At 48.6% G+C, this 16,728-nt stretch overlaps 2 protein-coding genes across 4 annotated transcripts in view; both read left to right on the top strand.

Annotated features, from left to right (window-relative positions):
- The window catches only part of MSI1 (musashi RNA binding protein 1), a 30,680-nt gene extending 26,687 nt beyond the window's left edge, over positions 1–3,993 (top strand). For 2 of the 3 annotated variants that reach the window (XM_061370591.1, XM_061370593.1), the window contains 3 exons: positions 89–261; positions 700–765; positions 1,671–3,993. In XM_061370591.1, coding sequence (XP_061226575.1) covers positions 89–261; positions 700–741 — 215 coding nt within the window. In that variant the 3' untranslated portion in view covers positions 742–765; positions 1,671–3,993. The remainder of the gene's footprint in view (positions 1–88; positions 262–699; positions 766–1,670) is intronic. The other variant, XM_061370592.1, reaches the window with a different exon arrangement.
- A 2,137-nt stretch (positions 3,994–6,130) lies between these two features.
- On the top strand, positions 6,131–8,003 carry PLA2G1B (phospholipase A2 group IB). Its single transcript, XM_061370429.1, has 4 exons — positions 6,131–6,253; positions 6,322–6,481; positions 7,196–7,323; positions 7,874–8,003. The coding sequence occupies exons 1-4, from the start codon at positions 6,220–6,222 to the stop codon at positions 7,993–7,995; spliced, it is 444 nt and encodes a 147-aa protein (XP_061226413.1). The 5' UTR covers positions 6,131–6,219; the 3' UTR covers positions 7,996–8,003.
- The last annotated feature ends 8,725 nt before the right edge of the window (positions 8,004–16,728 follow it).

Raw genomic sequence — 16,728 nt, 5'->3', positions numbered from 1 at the left:
GGTCACAGTGCCTGGTCACAGAGGCTTGCAATGGGCTGCGGGAGGGGGGTGGGAACGGGGTTGCACTTTTAGGATTTTCACTCTGTAGTTCTGCTGCCTCCTGTAGGCTCCACCCCCAGTCGCACCGGTGGATTTCTGGGCACCACCAGCCCCGGACCGATGGCAGAGCTTTATGGAGCCGCCAACCAGGACTCAGGGGTCAGCAGTTACATCAGTGCTGCCAGTCCAGCCCCAAGCACCGGCTTTGGCCACAGCCTAGGGGTGAGTGTTCTCTGCCAGGATCTGGGGCGGAAGATGGAAAGTGGCATGGCCAGGGAAGGGGCTGCATCTCCACATGGTGATGGAGGTGGGCAGCTCTCAGCCCACAGCCTGCTTTCTGGTTAAGAAACACCACCCGCCACAGCATTTGCTATACTGCCGGGGAGCCCAGAGCACAGGTGGACAGTGCAGAATGCAGCAGTTCACTTGGAGCTCGTGTCCCTGGTCTCCGCTGGCTTTCCCTTGACCATTCAAGGTCTTCACTTCCAGACCTTTCCCTGCTCTGGCCCAGACTTCCTAAGAACTCATCTTGGCCCTGATGCAGGGTGATGCGCTCTTTAGATGGTGGCATCTCCAACTGAAGCCAGCCTTCCCAGTATAACTGAATATGTGGTGGCAATGCTTCACTTTTTAAGAGTGGGGTTTTAACTCTTTTCACAGGGTCCCTTGATTGCAACAGCTTTTACCAATGGGTATCACTGAAGCTGGGGACCAAGGAGGCAGGAGGTAAGAGCTTCAAACAGGAATGGGTAATGAGAGTAGTTCTGAGCTGGCCCCTGTGCTTGGGCATTCTGGATGCTGCTATGATGCTTCCTGGCCTGACCCAACCTGCAGGAGGAGTTCTGTGGCCAGCCTGGTCTCCCTTCTGCACCAGCAGCTTGTAGGTTGAGTTTTCTGCTTTATGCTTCTCAAGCTGGGAGTGCTGCAGAGGTCACTTAGTGTCTGGGCACAAAGAGGATGGAAACAGGAGCACTGAAAGAGGAAAGGTCTGCAGGGCTGGCCAGAATCACAACCCAGTAGTGGTCCTGAGGGACAAGCTTGGCTCATTTGCATGGCTGGGGAAGCCTTCTCCATGCAGCTGGTTGTTCTCACTGCTGCTGAGATCACTGTCTCGGGATTGAGGTGGGATTGAGGTTTTTCCTCTCCTGCCTGGAGAAGGGCGCAGAAGGAAAATCTGAGTCTGACCAGTTCTATCTCTGGTCCTCGGATGGGCTTCAGAGGGAGGTGGTGGGATGGTCTCTGTTTGCTTTGCAGGTTAGCTAGCTTAAGGTGAAAATGAATTAACCCCCTTTGCCAGCTTTTCAGTAAGGAGGGCAAAACCTTGCAGGAAGCAGTGTCCCAACAGGACACTCCAGGAGCGCTGGAGAAGCGGCTGGACCCTGGCAGGTCACAGGCCTCTCGAGGGCCAGCAGTGCCACAGGCCCAGGCAGGGGATGCGGCATGTGAGGCCTTGTTCCACCATTAAAGGTGGAAGGATCTCTGCTGTGCCCCATCCCTGTGCCCATGGGCAAGCCTGTGCTGGGTCATGGGTACTGCGTGTTTCTGTCAGATCACACCGGGAGAACACCCCAAGAGGAAAGCTGTTGGTTGTTCTCCATCCCATCTCTTCCCTCCCCTGCTGTGTCCCGCAGATTCCCCAGTGACCTAACCGAGGACAGCGCGCGGCTGGAGGATGGGGTGAGCCTCGGGGGATGAGCCAAGGTTACCTTTTTCTTGAATCAAACTGCACACTGCCGGCTGGCTGCCAGGCTCCTGCCGCCCTGCCCTGATCTCTGCCCTTGACCAGACCACACTGGACTGAACCCGAGGAGATCATCTCGCTTTCTTACTAACCACCGACGGTTTACGCTTCCCCCCCCGCCCCCAGCCCACTGATTCTTCTTTTATTTATTTTATTAGTGGTTAGGTTTATTTTTTTATTTTATTTTTGTATCTTTGGGGGGGGAGGGGGGGCCCTTACCCCTTCTTTTTGTTGTTTGCTCTTTCCCGAGCTAGTAGATCTATTTTATGAATTGGCTTTGTGATTGTGTTAGGTAGTTTTTATTGAGGAGTATTTTTATTTGGCTTTGAAACTGTTTGGAATATTTTCGACTCTGTTGTTGTTGTCGTCAGTGTTTTTAAAGCACGGTATGTGACAAGGATGCAGTTCTGAAGGGAAGAGAAGAGACACAGAGAGAGCAAAGGCGGAGAGGAACTGCTGTATTTCTATATTTTTTTTCTTTTTAAAGAAACTGTTTTTAATTGTTTCTGTTTTGTAAATGTGAGGCTTTGAAAAGTGTGAAACTCCAAGGATCCGAACGCGTTGGACACGGCTATGGAACAGAACAAATGTATATTTTGCTAAGTGAGAAACGCTATCCTTACAGCTGAAAGAACTTGGGGGTTTTGGGGTTGTTTTGTTGGTTTTTTTTTTCCTTAGGTTTAGTTTTCTGTGGGGTTTTCTTTCTCCTCCTGTATCATATGTAAATATTGTGAGCTGAACCTGGCTGCTGCCTGCAGCCTGGCTCCCAGGAGCAGCGCCAGGTCCTGGACCTGGTGCCGCAGCGTGAGCAATACTCTCCAGCAGAATCCTGACAGGACTCCGTTCTTTTTTTGTACACCTTTTACTGTAAGATTTTAAGACCTCTGTTGAGATGAAAGGGGGGTGGGGGGGTGAAACGTACCAGCCATCGGCTGGTTTGCTGAGCGGGTTAAAGCTGCTTCCAGTTGCTCGATGTACAGACTCCATCACTGGGCTCCGTAGTGCCAGCCTCTGGCTTGGCTTTAGGTAAAGGGCTTTAACGCCATTGCTTGTCTTGGTTACTTTGAAAGGAATTCGCTCTCCAAATGCTATCGCTTGTGTCAAGATTTCCTGGGAAGGGGCTCCTCCTCTGGAGGTGAGGGTATTGGAAGGGGTTTCAGCCAGGGCCAGGGGGAGGTTTGGGTGGTTGTTCTCTGAAGGGCAGGGCGCTGGGCTGGGGAGTCGTTAATGGGGGAGAAAAGCATTAGGGTGGTGATCTGGGGGCGGGTTAAGGGCTTCTCAGGGATTATATGAATTATAGAATTGCAGCTTCCCGTTTGCTTTACTCTGTGTTCTGAAGACTGTGGGAATTTGTCCCTTCCTGTGCCAGGGGTGAGCTGGTCCCTTCTCCAGAACCTGCTGGGGCTTCCCCTGGTGTGATCCAGGCCCCTGCTAACAAACACTGTGCCAGAGGAGGCCTCCAGCAGGAGTATACGGGGCAGGTTTGGGTCTGGATTTCAGTGAACCAAAGACCTTGTTAAGGGGGGTGATTAAGCCTTTCATTAAGATGCAGCCAAACTCTTTTCCCAGGGAAATAACAGCTTCATCTTAAGTTTTAAAAATCATTCCCTCTCTTCCCCCAAACTGAGCCCCTGTAAGGGAGAAGGGCATTTAGGAAAGGACTGGAGGGCCACTGTGCCCACAGGGTCCTCTTCTCTTCCATCCTTTCCCTGTCTGCCAGAGCTTGTCCTGACCCAGGCGATGTGTTTGGAGAGTTCTGTTTAGGTAAAGAGGGTACGTAACAGATCAGTACTGAAAACACAAAGCAATAATTTTTGTTACTGAGACAAGAGTCTGTATGTCTGTTTTTTTAAATATTTCCTAATTAAAGAAGAGCTGCATTTTATTGGGTTTATTTTTATTCTATATACTTCAAATTTGGGTCTGCGGACAGCGCTTTCCTCTCTCTTTGGTAGACGCGCTGAGCTGCTTCCGTGCCCCCTCCAGACATCCAAGGCCAGTTGTGCTGCTGCTGGGCTGTGATCACTCTCTGGCCAGTGCTGCCGCTGCCTGGAGACTGGGGCTCCGGTTTCAGGGTGGGCATTTTTTTTAAAGGAATAAAAGCTGTGTTTTTAAGCCAGTAAGTTATTACACTCCCGTGTTTGTTCTCTCCACACCTGTAACCCTTTTTCCAGATTTCAGTTTTAAATTCCTAATAAATTATTTGAAAACTGGCCTTCTCTGTCGTTATTTGGGGTGGGAGATTTTCACATGGACATTTCAGGTGAACTCGGACCTAGCCAGACTCACATCCTGCCGTTAGGATAAAAGCCCCAGGCAGGGCTCTCTCTTCTCCTTCCAGTCTTTGGCAGTGGCCCAGTTTCTAATGTGCGGCAGGTCTGGTTTTAACAGATCGTGTCTCTTCTTTATGTTCCAGAGGTTTTGTATGGATACCTGTAGATTGAAGAAGGGAGAAGCTAGTGTGGTGCTCGGCAGTTTGGTGGACCAAGGAGGATTGATCCAAGGCAGTAAAATGTGGAGATGGGAAGGGAAGAAAAGTCCTTAACAGACAACCCTGCAAGAGGAAGGTGAATTGTGACTGTGAAATAGCAAGGAACCCCGCACAGCAGGTCTTAAATACAGACAAGTCTTAAAAATACCTTAAGGCTCAGACCAGTAAGTTCAGGAACCAGCTGTAAGTTGGGATGTCTTCACAAGCATACCGAGGACCAGAGGCTTGGTATGCAGCACAGGCTGGGGGAAGCCAAAAATAGCATTGGTGACAAGCTTTTCCCTGCTGGGATTTTTCTCATGAGGCATTCTAATAATGCTCACACGGCCACTTTCCCACACCTGCTGATACTCTGGTTGAATTCAAATGAATGAAAGCCAAGATACAGCAGTTTTTTTGCTTTGTGACTTAAAAAAAGCCAGTTTATTTTAAGTTTTTTGGCAATATCAATAATAAATTGGACGTTGAGAAGCGAGGAAAGAGGAACCAGGGTCTTAAGGTTCATAGGTAAGAGGATAGAGAAAAAATTCTACAAAGAGTAAAGGTGGCCAAAGCAGCGAAGGAGAAAGAAAACACCTAAATGGATATTGAAGGGAAAGTCAACAGGTTGATCTGTGATACAGACTGTCCTTTACCACAGCCTTTAATGTGTGCTCAGTGTTCTATTAGGATATAAGAATCTTGACTCTGTAACACAGCATCTGTTTGGGTTTAGGTAACCTCTAAGTGAGGAATACCAGGGGAAAAGAGCATAGGAGAGAGCAAAAATGTTAGGATGTTGCATGTCTAGCTTTAACTAGATGTCCTATGGACATGTCAGCATCCTGTGGATGTTATGGGCACCCTAGCATAGTTACAGACCCTTACAGAAACATGCATTTGAACCTACTGAAAGGTGGTGGTGGACTTTAGGTCTCCTGAATAAGCACTCTGGTTTATTAGGCCGTTGTGGAAATGTGGGCTTCGCTTCTTCCTCTGTTCTTAAAAATGGAAGGCATTTTTGGTGCTATCAAGTGAGCTGTCTAGGATCTGTATCTTGAGTGTGTCAAAATGCCAAGCCTGTAGCCCTGACAGTGTTAGATCCTCTGGGCTCTAAACACAAGTGCAGTGTTTGAACTTGCCCCCAGCTGATTCCAGAAAGCTTTTTCTTACCCTTTTTTTGATCTTCTTTCAATGTTCCCAAGTTGCCTCATGCCTTGGCATAGAGAAGAACCAAAGGGCCTGACTGAGTTCTGCATTGGTGCTGTCTCTAAGCTGAGTCCACTGTGTGTTGAAACTTCTAAGCCCAGTTCAATTCCAGTGTAATTCTCTTACAGTCATGCAAACCCGGGCACTACTCCTTGTTTAACCCAGACACAGAGGCTTTCCAGGTTGCCTGGTTCCTGTTTCACACCTAGCAATACCTCCTTCTCCTCTATGGTTTCAAAGTAAAAAAATGGGGGTTTTATGTCAGTTCAGCTTATGCCAAATAGTCATTTGGGGTGAGTGGATGACTTGTACTCTGTTCTCTGAATTAGGCAAGGAGAACCCATAAATACAGCATTAACTTGATTAAGTGGGACACCATAAAAGAAGATGCCAGTGTTAGCAGGATTGTTAACGGTGTGTGCCAGCAATTTCCAACATAACTACCACACTGCTATTACTGTTGAGCAGAGTCCTTAGAAATGTCCACATCTTTCAGGCTGGCTTCTAATAGCAGCATTAGAAGAATTTGATAGCAAGAATCCAGAAAGCAAATATTTGCCTTCTTGGCTTTCACAGATTTAACTGCCCTGGCCTTCAACTGGTCAAGTCACAACCTGCTGTCCACAGCCTTCCGATGGAAGAAGTCTGCATTTAGTAACATAAATAGTGGCTTGCTTATCTCATACCCATGTCAAGGTGAGCTGCTTGTATAAAAACCCAACTTCCTTCAGCACCAGCCTCTCCATCAACTCCTCCGAGGATGAAGTCCCTGGTCCTGCTCCTCCTGCTGTCTGGTGGGTAGGTGGCACTCGCCGGGACTGGTAACACCGTTCCTCACTCTAACCTTTGTGTCTCTTCCCAGTGGGTGCAGCCAGCGGTGCCGGCTTATCCCGGGCCGTGTGGGAGTTCCGCAGCATGATCAAGTGCACCATGCCCAACAGCCGTCCTCTGCTGGAACTTGCTGACTACGGCTGCTACTGCGGCTTGGGAGGCAGCGGAACACCGGTGGATAACCTTGACAGGTTCGTAGGGCTCCGCTTTTACAAACCTCTTTCCTTCCTTGTGCTTTCACGGTTCTGGCCCTGCCTATAAATGTTCACCGACTCTCTGGCTGCCGTGAGTGAAGCTCTCTTCCAAAGACTGATTCAAGGAGAAAATGATGTGCAGTCTCACACCTTGATGCCCTATTACTAAGATAAAATATAATCCAAATGACTCTGTTTTCTGTGGCAGTTATGCTGCAGTTATTCCAGCTCTTTTTAATGCAGCAGTGCTGTGCCAGGAGCCTGGAGCCTGGATGCAGCTCTGCTCCCACTGGTCCATGCACAACAGCCGACACGTGCAAGGCTGAGCTGTAAAACACTAAGCAGCAGTATAGGCAGTTTAGAGATACCCAAGTCTGATGGCCAGGATGTGTTGAGTTGTGTTGGCTGTCAGCTCTTCAGTGACCTGGCACCGATAGGGCACGTAGGGTAAATGCTGGCTTTTGCTTTCCTAGTGCCCAGCAGACAACCGTGAAGATGTTCCACTCAGTCGATGTGTACCAGGCACCTTCTGGAGCGTTAGCTGGCAGAGCTGTGCCCCTTTGAGGTCCTTTGTATCTGCCCTCCTACCAATGAGTATCTATTTTTGTGTTCAGTGACTAGTCAAAGCAATATCAGTGTATTTACGTGTCTTACAGTTCAGCTGAGTCTGTGTTCCTGGTATTTTCTGACCTTTCCTTTCTTGTTTTCTAGGTGCTGTCAAGTACATGATAACTGCTACTCGCAGGCAAATAAACTAGAATCCTGCAGAACCCTGGCGGACAACCCCTACACAAATTCATACAGCTTCAGCTGCTCCAGCGGGCAGATTACATGTAAAAGTATGTCCACTTCCACATCACTCCAACCATCACCCCGGCCTCTCTTCTGAAGGAGAGTGGGCTGTTACACTCCACGCTTCTGTGGCACGATGGCACTGGGCAAGGCCCTGCCAGGGGGTTGGTTGTTAGACACAGGGCACCTCACGCAGGCACTAGGGTGGACATGGTCCATCTACCACACAGTTCTAAGTTTATTAAGATATAGGGAAACTTGTCCCCTCTGAGTGGCACTTTTGTTAGTCCTTTAATGCAGTATTTAAGAGATCAGCGTGCTAACTGGGAAGTTGCATCCCTAATGTAATGGTGGAGCTTTCAAAGGGCACCGGCATGGGGATAAACAGCGGATAGGCTGGCAAAGACCTGCAGGGAAGGAGAATAGGGGGCTGGCTGGGCCGGAGCACACAGCTCTGTGGCCAAAGGGTCAGTTTTGCCGTCGCACCCCCCAACCGACGGCAGCGGCGGGAGGGCTGTGCCCTGGCAGCACAAAGGTACCGCGATGGGGGCCGAAGGGAGGAGCTGCGGGTCTGACCACTCCTGCTCTCTCCTGCAGGCAGCAACAACGAGTGCGAGATGTTCATCTGCAACTGCGACCGGGCCGCCGCCATGTGCTTCGCCACGGCCACCTACAACCCCGAGTACAGCAGGCTGGACACCAAGCAGTACTGCAACTAGAGCCGCAGTGTTAACACCGCGGCGCGCTCCACCCGCAATAAACGCCTTGCAACGCCCGCGGGCCTCGCTGCGCCGCGCTGCGCTGCGCTGAGGGAACGGCTCGGGAGGGGGGGAACGGGGGCGTGTCTCTGCCAACGGTCCACTGGGGCGCGTGCGGCGGCCCCGCCCCGCGCTCTCTGATTGGCCATTGGGAGCGGGCGGCGGGAGCAGGTGCTCCCCAAGGGGCAGCCCCCCCCTCCCTGCGCGGTCCCGCGACCTCCCCTGAGGTACCCGCGGGGCCGCGCTCCCCACTGAGGTATCCGCGGGGCCGCGCTTCCTCCTGAGGTACCCGCGGGGCCGCGCTCCCCCCCTGAGGTACCCGCGGGGCCGCGCTCCCCCCCTGAAGTACCGGCGGGGCCCCCTGAGGTACCCGCGGGGCCGCGCTCCCCCCCGAGGTACCGCGGGGGGTTGAGGTACCCGCGGGGCCGCGCTCCCCCCCTGAGGTACCCGCGGGGCCGCGCTCCTCCCCTGAGGTACCCGCGGGGCCGCGCTCCCTCCTGAGGTACCCGCGGGGCCGCGCTCCCCACTCAAGAACCGGCGGGGCCCCCTGAGGTACCCGCGGGGCCGCGCTCCCATCTGAGGTACTCGCAGCCCCGCGGCTGCTCGCTCTTGCCAGGGTCTCTTCAGGTCTGCCCTCCCTCACCCTCCCAGGAAGGATGGAGCACAGCCGCTGAGCCCCGCGGCTGCCCCCGTGTCGGCTACCGCACTGCTGCCCCTCTTGGGGGTGTGTATCCCCCGGGGCATGTCTGTGTGAGGGGCTTGAGCCTCTGGCTGTTTGCTGCTCTGGGAGACCCTTATGAGGGAGGTCTGCGCCTGTCCAGCGCTGTGCGTCCTCAGGAGCTGGAGGGAAAGGGGAGACGTTGTCCTGGAAACCAGGGGAGGGCAGGGAGCCTCTCTAAAGGACCATATCTGCCCCAGTTTTTTCTGCCCTGACAGCGTCCTGTGCCAAAGTTTCCACCCAGACTTGGTTCTGTCACGCTACAAAGGTGGTTTTGCTGGCAAACTCTTTTAGGAAGGTGGTGGTGAGCTGTGGCAGGGGCTGTTGTGCCCCTGCTTCCTGACAGGGCAGGAGGAAAGCCATGCTTCATCCCCAGGAAACAGCTCTCTTGCCTCCACCAGCTGGAGAAGAGCATGCAGCCCACCCTGTCATCTTTGATCAGGTACAGGATGGAGACCTTGGATGAATTTGACAACGGGTATCCTCTCAGTGTATCGTTTTGCAAGCTGATTTCATTAGAGGAATTTGAGGAGCCGTCCTCGTCCTACACCCAGCAATGCCTGCATGAACTGTACTCAGACATGGAGCAGAACCCAAGGATCTGCGAGAGGGCCCTGAGAAATCAGAAACAGATGGAGAAGGAAGCAGCTGGCTTGATATCTTATTTGAAGGTACTTGCAATGCTTCCCTCGTGAAGGTCATGGGATTTTTTGAGGGCATTGGGATGATAATGAGATGGTGAATCACACTTTTTTTCCTCTTACAAAAAGTGTGTGTCTCAGCCGGGTACTCTATCTTCAGGCAGATTGAGTCCTAGTTTTGTACCAATATTCATTGCATATTTTTCCTTGGGTGTTTGTGTACAAAACTGTACAAAATGTTTTAATTTCCTGGAAATATTGAGTTGTTGGGGTCCTCCACAGAAATTCTGAGGATCCTGGCTGCACTCCCACCATTGGCTGAGATGAACCATTCCTAGAGCTAGAAGTGCAAGATGAGGTCTCCTGTCCTCAACTGTTTGTAGAATAGTAAAGGTCCTAAGTGAACGTTACTGAAATATCTTTGTAGGGATAAATAATAAATCCCATTGTAGAGAAAAAAGTAAAATACCATCACTAGAAGAAACATGGTACTTTTGAGCTGTAGCAGCACAAGCAGGAAAGAGCTGGGGTGCAGCATGTCAGAAGCTATTGGTATAAATTTTTCCTTGTGGTAGGAATTCTCTAGATTTGAGGTGAGTAGTTTATGTCCTGGTATCCAGCATTTGGGCCATGCTGGCCTTCCCTAACTAAGCTCAATTGGGTAGGTGAAGGCACCAATTCACTCTCTCTCTCTGACTCCATACAGGTTTTTATAAGCCTGCACTTATGTTTAGTCCCTTGATGATGTGTCTCATTTACATGTCACTTTAGCAGTGTAAAGGACCTAACAGTAAATTTAAACAGCCCCCTGAGCCAGCCCATAGACAGGGAATCCTCCCACATCATATAAAGTGAGAGGCCCCAGTAAATGGTGCAGCTGGGGATGCTGAAGGGGTTGTGCAAAGTGGCTCTTCAGGAATGTTGTGGCCAGAGCCTCAGAGCAGGCCAGTGATTGCTTTAAGTGACTTACTGCCAGCTTGTGGGGAGTACAAATGTAAAGATCTTCTGCCATCCTGGTCTGTGTTTCTGTTTCAAGGCCAGAAGCAGAGCACCCGAAATACCAGGTGCTCTGCAAGCGTGGGAGCTCTGAAACCCTATGCACACACCCCCACAGCTGGTGTGTGAGATGCTGGGGGGATGATGGCCCTATGTTGCAGAAGTGAAGTCCCAGCCTTCCTCTTCTCTATTGTTGTTTCCTAGGCCAAGATTTTTCGGGCTCTGCAGGGAGACCTGAATTACTCTAACTCTATGGGTGGTGCAGAGATGAAAGAGAAAGTGCTTCAGCTGAGATGAGACATGCAGATTGCAAACAACTATGCTCATAGTAATGAGCATGTTTCAGTTTCTGTTTGGGCCTGGAGACCAATAGTAGACACTTGTACTATTGCTCTTTCTCTCAGGCTCAGCTCTCCTTCTCTGCTCCTATCTTTTTAGTGATGCAGAAGGGGAAAAAAATGCAGAAATTGGTAATTTTGTATCTTTCCCTGATGGGAGGAGGGAGAATGGGGGGCTGCACTCTGAACTGCAGATATCAATGTATCTGGAAGAGTGGTTTTAAACCCCAACTGGCTTGACTTTGTCTTTCACTTTCCTAAAGCAGTTTCATTCCTGATCATTCAGGTAAGATCTGGGGCAGAATAGTGATACTGTTTTTCTACCATCTCTTTCGTGGTTTTCCTCAGTAGACCTCAGAAAAGGCATGGGCCACACAGTATTACGTCTATTGCAACATGGAGAACAGATTCAGAGAGGCAAAGTGGCTTTCTGAATGTCACAGTGTGACTTCTGGATTAATCAAAGGACTGAGAGTTCACTCTGGTCTCGTCCTTCCAAGCCTAGTGCCCTGCCCCCTGGGCAGCACTACCAAAGTTTCCCTCTTCACTTTGATTCCTCTGTGTGCCTCTTGGTTATCCTGTGGCCTCTGGGGCTGGGTGCCCCAGAAAATAAGAGACATAAAGAATATGCATCTGTTGGAGCAGCAATGTCTGTTAGAATAGATGGAAGAACATGTGAGTAATAAATATGCAGCATTTTGAAAGCACTTACTGCTAGTGTTCCACAAACAAGGTACAGAATAAAACACACACAGTGAAGGGGATTGCAAACCACTGAGTTGAAAATATTACTTTGATTTTCATTTCAGAGGGAGAACTTACTGCTGTTGAAGTCTGTATTAAAAATTCCTTAAGTCAGAAGAACTTAGGTCTCTATTTAATATTTTCTTCTCTGGCCCCAAGTTGAAGCCTGATTTTTAGTTTCCAGGCCATATAGTGGGTGTATATAAGCCTCTAAGAAGTTGGACAATTATCACTCTTCAGCACTGACTGTTCCTGCAGTTTGGGTCAGTGGGGCAAGGCCCTCAGAGTGAAATAAATCAGATCCTGTGTGGTTCATATGCCAACTGTTGCAGAGCTTCTTTTCCCTGCATCTCTCCTCTCTGGGGCCTGATCCACTCCCTCCCCACCCCCCTGATTGGCCCAGCTCCTGTTGAGAGTGTCACTGGCCTGCAGCTCCTTGGGCACCACCTGTATGCCTTATGTGAGAAACCACACTGCTTACACTGTGTACACAACACCAAAAATCTCCTGTAGCCCACCAAGCTGGAGTATAGGAATAGCCAGCTGTGCTAGACATAGAGAAGTCTGTGATGTGCAAAAATCCTCAAAGCCAGTCACTGCTCTGCTGGTATCGAGTGAAATAAGCAGCTATCAAAGTAAGTGCTCCACAGACTTTGTCATGCATTTGGTCTGGTGGCTGGGCCTGCTGGTGGGATGCCAAGGCTGTGGGATGCCAGTGCTGCTGTCATAGGAATGGGAACCATATGTGTTTCTTAGGTCACCCTCTCTTACCCTATTTTGTTGTGGAGAGTGGTCCTTGGAAAGACGGGCAGTATGGAGATAGGAACAAGGCTCAGAATACTTTCTTTCATGGTATTTTTGAGAGACCAGTGACTGTTTATTGATGACTGGAACTCAAAAACTTTACCCAGCTTGTCTCTGAAAATTTTAGTGACTTTCTGGATTGTGTCAGACTGCTTAAGTCTACTAAAACATGCTTGCTCCTAGAGCTAGATGCTCTTTTGCCACCTGGAGAGAAAAGAGCAGGTTCAATACAAATACAAATACAGTTTCTGCTGTGGCTCTTTGTACATGCATGCTGTTTATTCCTGTTTAATAGGCAGGAGAAGTCTTTTTAAGACAGTGTGAACAGGACTGAGCATCAGTGGAGACTGTTACAAGTGAGGGAGCAGAAGTGATAGCTTGCAACACTGTGTACAAGCCATGAACCTGGCTTCCTAAATGTGAGGGTTTGCTGAGCAAGTGCTTAGATGCTCAGCTGCCTGTGCCCCATTGAGCTGAACTGCATACCTCTGTCTAGAAAGAACCTAGATATTCTGTTGGTTTAATTGCTCTGTCATGCAGCCTTACCTCCTTGAACTGCTGTTGTCTCTTGGCAGTGAGGATGAGGTTCACTCATAGGTTACTTGTTCCCTGTGCTTTAGCCTATGACTAGCATATGCTTCTCTCACACTGTATCTGCATGGGGGAGGTGGGTAAAAGCCTGCTGAGAGGAATTTCTGCTCCCTTCCCCAATGCGCCAAGGGGTAGTGTTGTTTTAGTGACCAGTAAGACTGACTCCAGTTCTGCATCCCAATAGTATGTGCCATAAAAGTAGGGCAAGGCCTGTCCGTTATGGAGAAGGAGCTATACCTCCTTTTGTATAAAGTGGTTGAGATGATTTATGTGCTAAATGCTGTTTGCAAGGACTGCTTTGTAACTGCAAAGCAGTGGTATACATTACAGTGCTTTGTAACTGCAAAGCTTGGTAACAGCCCGAGAGCATATAGTAAACTAGTGCAGCAGAGAGTTAAGTGTAATAGGACAAGCTGGAGAGGGAAAGGCCTTCAGTGTTATGGGTTCTGGTCACTGGAGTGTGCTGGCAGAGGAGGGTCCAGCCCACACCTTGCTGAAATGCCCCTGCTGCCTTTGTTGCTGCTCCCAAAGGCTTCTCCCCATGGGAATGGCCAGCATGAATTGCAGAAGGAGTTCAGGGAAAGCACAGAAAGGTGGCTGATATTCTGTGGACTTTTTTAGAAGGTATTAACCCAGATCATCTGTTTTGCTGCTGGGTACAGTATTGTATATGCCTCTTTTTTTATCACCACCTGAGCAGAAAACACTTACTACAATTGCAAGTCTCTATAGCAGAAACATATTTACTTGCTTTGCAAGACATCTGATTTATCTTCCATTTTGCAGGGCACCACTAAATCTTATTTCCTGGAATTTTTTTGTGGTTTTCACGAGATGTGAGCTCCATGTTTCATCAACCGCCTTTAAAACCTTTCCTCTTTGATCGGCTCTTCACAGCTCCAGATTTCCCTCTGACTGAAAGGGCCAATCACCATAAATCTGTCAGAGCTTTTGGAATTGTCTTCAACCCATTTGGCTGTGTGCAACCCAATAAATGGAGGTTATTATTCCCCTTTATGCTAAGCTGTGAAAGCACATCAGAAAGCATTTGCTTCTTGTCTCAAGTCCAGTGCTGTTTTTCCCCAAGCAACAAAGAGAGTCATCTTGGTGCAAAGGCAGCCTTAATCCCACTTGTGTGATAGCCTCAATTTCCTGAGGATCCTCTAGCTTCCCTTACCTGCAGGCATAGCTTCTTTATTGTAGAAATAGTAGGAGCCTTGCTGCAGCCGTGGTCAGTTCTGTGCACAGACACAGGAATTGATTGCTAAATCCAGTTAAGTTCTGTCATGCCAAGTGCTAAAGAGGGTATCATCTGATTTTTGTCATGTGCCACCTGCTTTAGTGAGAAGCCAAGCACTGCTGATCTCCCACCAGCAGCAGTTTGTGTCAGACACTGAATTCTGGGGCACAGATTGACTTGTTGCACATATTTAGTCTTTAGAGTTACTGAGTGCAGTTGGATTTTCTTCTCCTTGGCCCTTGCCAATGTGAAGTTATGAGATCACACTGGAAATCTGGATGCAGCATGTGTCTAAATCTTTCTATACTTTAAAAAACTATTATTTGCAAGAGTCTTCTGATAAAGGGATAGCAGAATGTCCCAGAAATCCGCTTTCATTAGCAAAAATGCACTGTTTCTGATTTGCATATGCTGAAGCTGCATATGTTTCTGGGTCTGAACAAGGGCAAGCAGCACTTAGGTCATTCACTCAAAACTGCTTCCCTGGAGTGTGTAAAAGTCACAGCTCTACATCGTGAGGCCTTCTAACACAAAACGCTCTCCCCCTTATTTTTATCCTATTTTTATCTATAGTTTCTTATTTATAATTTTTTCTATTTAGCCTATTTTTAGCCTGAGTGGGTATGGAGCTCTTATTGTCCGTCTGTATCCCCTGCATGATTTCCTGTATCTATCAGGACTTAGGTGCACAGGTGACAGAACAGTTAGAACAGCCCATAAAACTGGTAAGATAGGAGGAAATCCTTTGTGTTGTTATTCCAAGCGCACCATCCATCTCTTTTTTTAAGCCTCCAACCAACCAAATCAAAGCTGTTTAACAGCTTATTTACCAGAATTTCCTGTCCCTACAGAAAAGAAAGCATCAGCCAGGAGGAATCTGGCATCTGAAAGGTATTTTCACAGTATCTATCAGGGATGAAAATGGTCAGACCAGTAGGACTGGAGAGGTAAAGTCCTCTGTTGGAAATTCACTCTCTCACCACTATTGTCTTTTCTGTAATCTAAAACCACAATTGCAAGGGTCAAGTTAATCCAGATCTCAAAGACCCTGCATTGAGACACCATAGAGAATGGTGTGGTGATAAGAAACCCTGAGTTTGGCTGAGGCCTTCCTCATTCCTTCCCCATTGACTCTGGACACCCTCAGGACTGCTGCTTTCAGTTGCTGTTTACGTGGGGCTGCCCTGGGGCAGGTTGAGAGGAAGACTCCATCTGTCCTGCCCAAGCCGTGAGTTTTGAATGAATAGCCTGAGGAAAGCAGGAAGTTGGCACTGCTTTGAAATACTATGTTTCCTTCTCACAGCCGCAAAGACTGGGAAAGGGCAACACTGGAAGAAGCACACTCTACAAGACAGATTTAATCAACTTCATTCCAAGGTTCCTGAACCTCCCAAGTTCACCATGCCCAGGGTCTTCGGTCTGTTTCCAGAATTCATGAATAAGCAGGTTTGTCAGTAGAAGCAATCTGACTGTTTGATGTGGGAGGCTGCCCTTGCACCATACTCACCAGGCACAAATCTTCTGGGCCACCTGCAGGCTATGCTGCCCTCACTGGAGCACAGCATGTGAAATATCCTTCTCAGGCTGCAGGAGCTGATTACAAAGTTTGCTCTGAGAATTTGCCCAGAAAGACAAGATTCGCCAAACAGGAAGTAGCTTTTATTTGCTTTGGGTAAACCCAACTCTACTTTCAGTGGAGTGGTAGAAAAATCCATTATAAGGCACTCTAATCTCCTTTATCCAAACCTCAGGAGCTTGTCCTAGTAGGAACAGCTGTGAGAAAAAGGGAAGAGCATAAGCTGTTCATGAAACTAATTTAATGGTTAAAACCTGTCCTTGTGCTGTTGTCTGATGTGTACTTTTCTCCATAGGGGGAGAGAGCTTTGACTTCAAGCCCTGATCTAAAATACCGGTGGACTGTTCTAAAACCAGTGAGCCAGAAAAGGTAGGTGAAGATTGAATCATGTAGAGGATAAGGCTGGCTTAAAGCAGACAAGATAGGTAGAAAGGATCTGCAAGATAGGTAGAAAGGATCTGCATTTCCTTCCTGGTGATGAGGGAAGACACCACCGCTCAGGCACTGCAACACCATCTTTCTACAGTTTCAGCCAGCAACACAAAGATTACCATCTTTTGTCTTTTACAACAATGTTTCTCCCCCCTTAAAACCCCTTCTTCCTTGCAAATTCACCATAGGCTGAGAGAATAAAGCTGAACACTAGTTTGAATACTGAGTTTGTTGTTTTCCCACAGCATGGCTAATTCACATCCTATAGTGCTCAGCCTTGGAGATACCCATAGCTCTCTCCAGGCTGGTAAGTACATCATTAAGCTGAGAAACACAAACTTTCAGGATAGATCTTTGCTAGCTACCTGCAGTGCAGGTAGCCTCTTCTGATAGCTGCTATCTCTCTGGATTGCATCTTCCCACAAATAGTGTGCAGGGAGCAACAGGGGAAGGCATCACTCAGCATTAAGAGTGATGCAGATCTGGCTCTTGGAACTTTAGTCTTTCTGTGACATTTCTCAGCTGAGTAAACTTTTCAGTGTTGTCTTGGAGAACGTGCTAAAGGGAGAAGTGCTCTGAAAGAAGTAAATTTTAATATTGCTGGATCAGCTTAG

The sequence above is a fragment of the Neopsephotus bourkii genome, unplaced genomic scaffold, assembly GCF_033783945.1.
Source record: "Neopsephotus bourkii isolate Nb327-2 ecotype Australia unplaced genomic scaffold, CSIRO-AGI_Nbou_v1 NB_1542, whole genome shotgun sequence".
In the NCBI taxonomy this organism is placed as follows: domain Eukaryota; kingdom Metazoa; phylum Chordata; class Aves; order Psittaciformes; family Psittacidae; genus Neopsephotus; species Neopsephotus bourkii.
The sequence above is the reverse complement of the archived record's forward strand: the minus strand, read 5'-3'. Positions and strand labels throughout refer to the sequence as shown.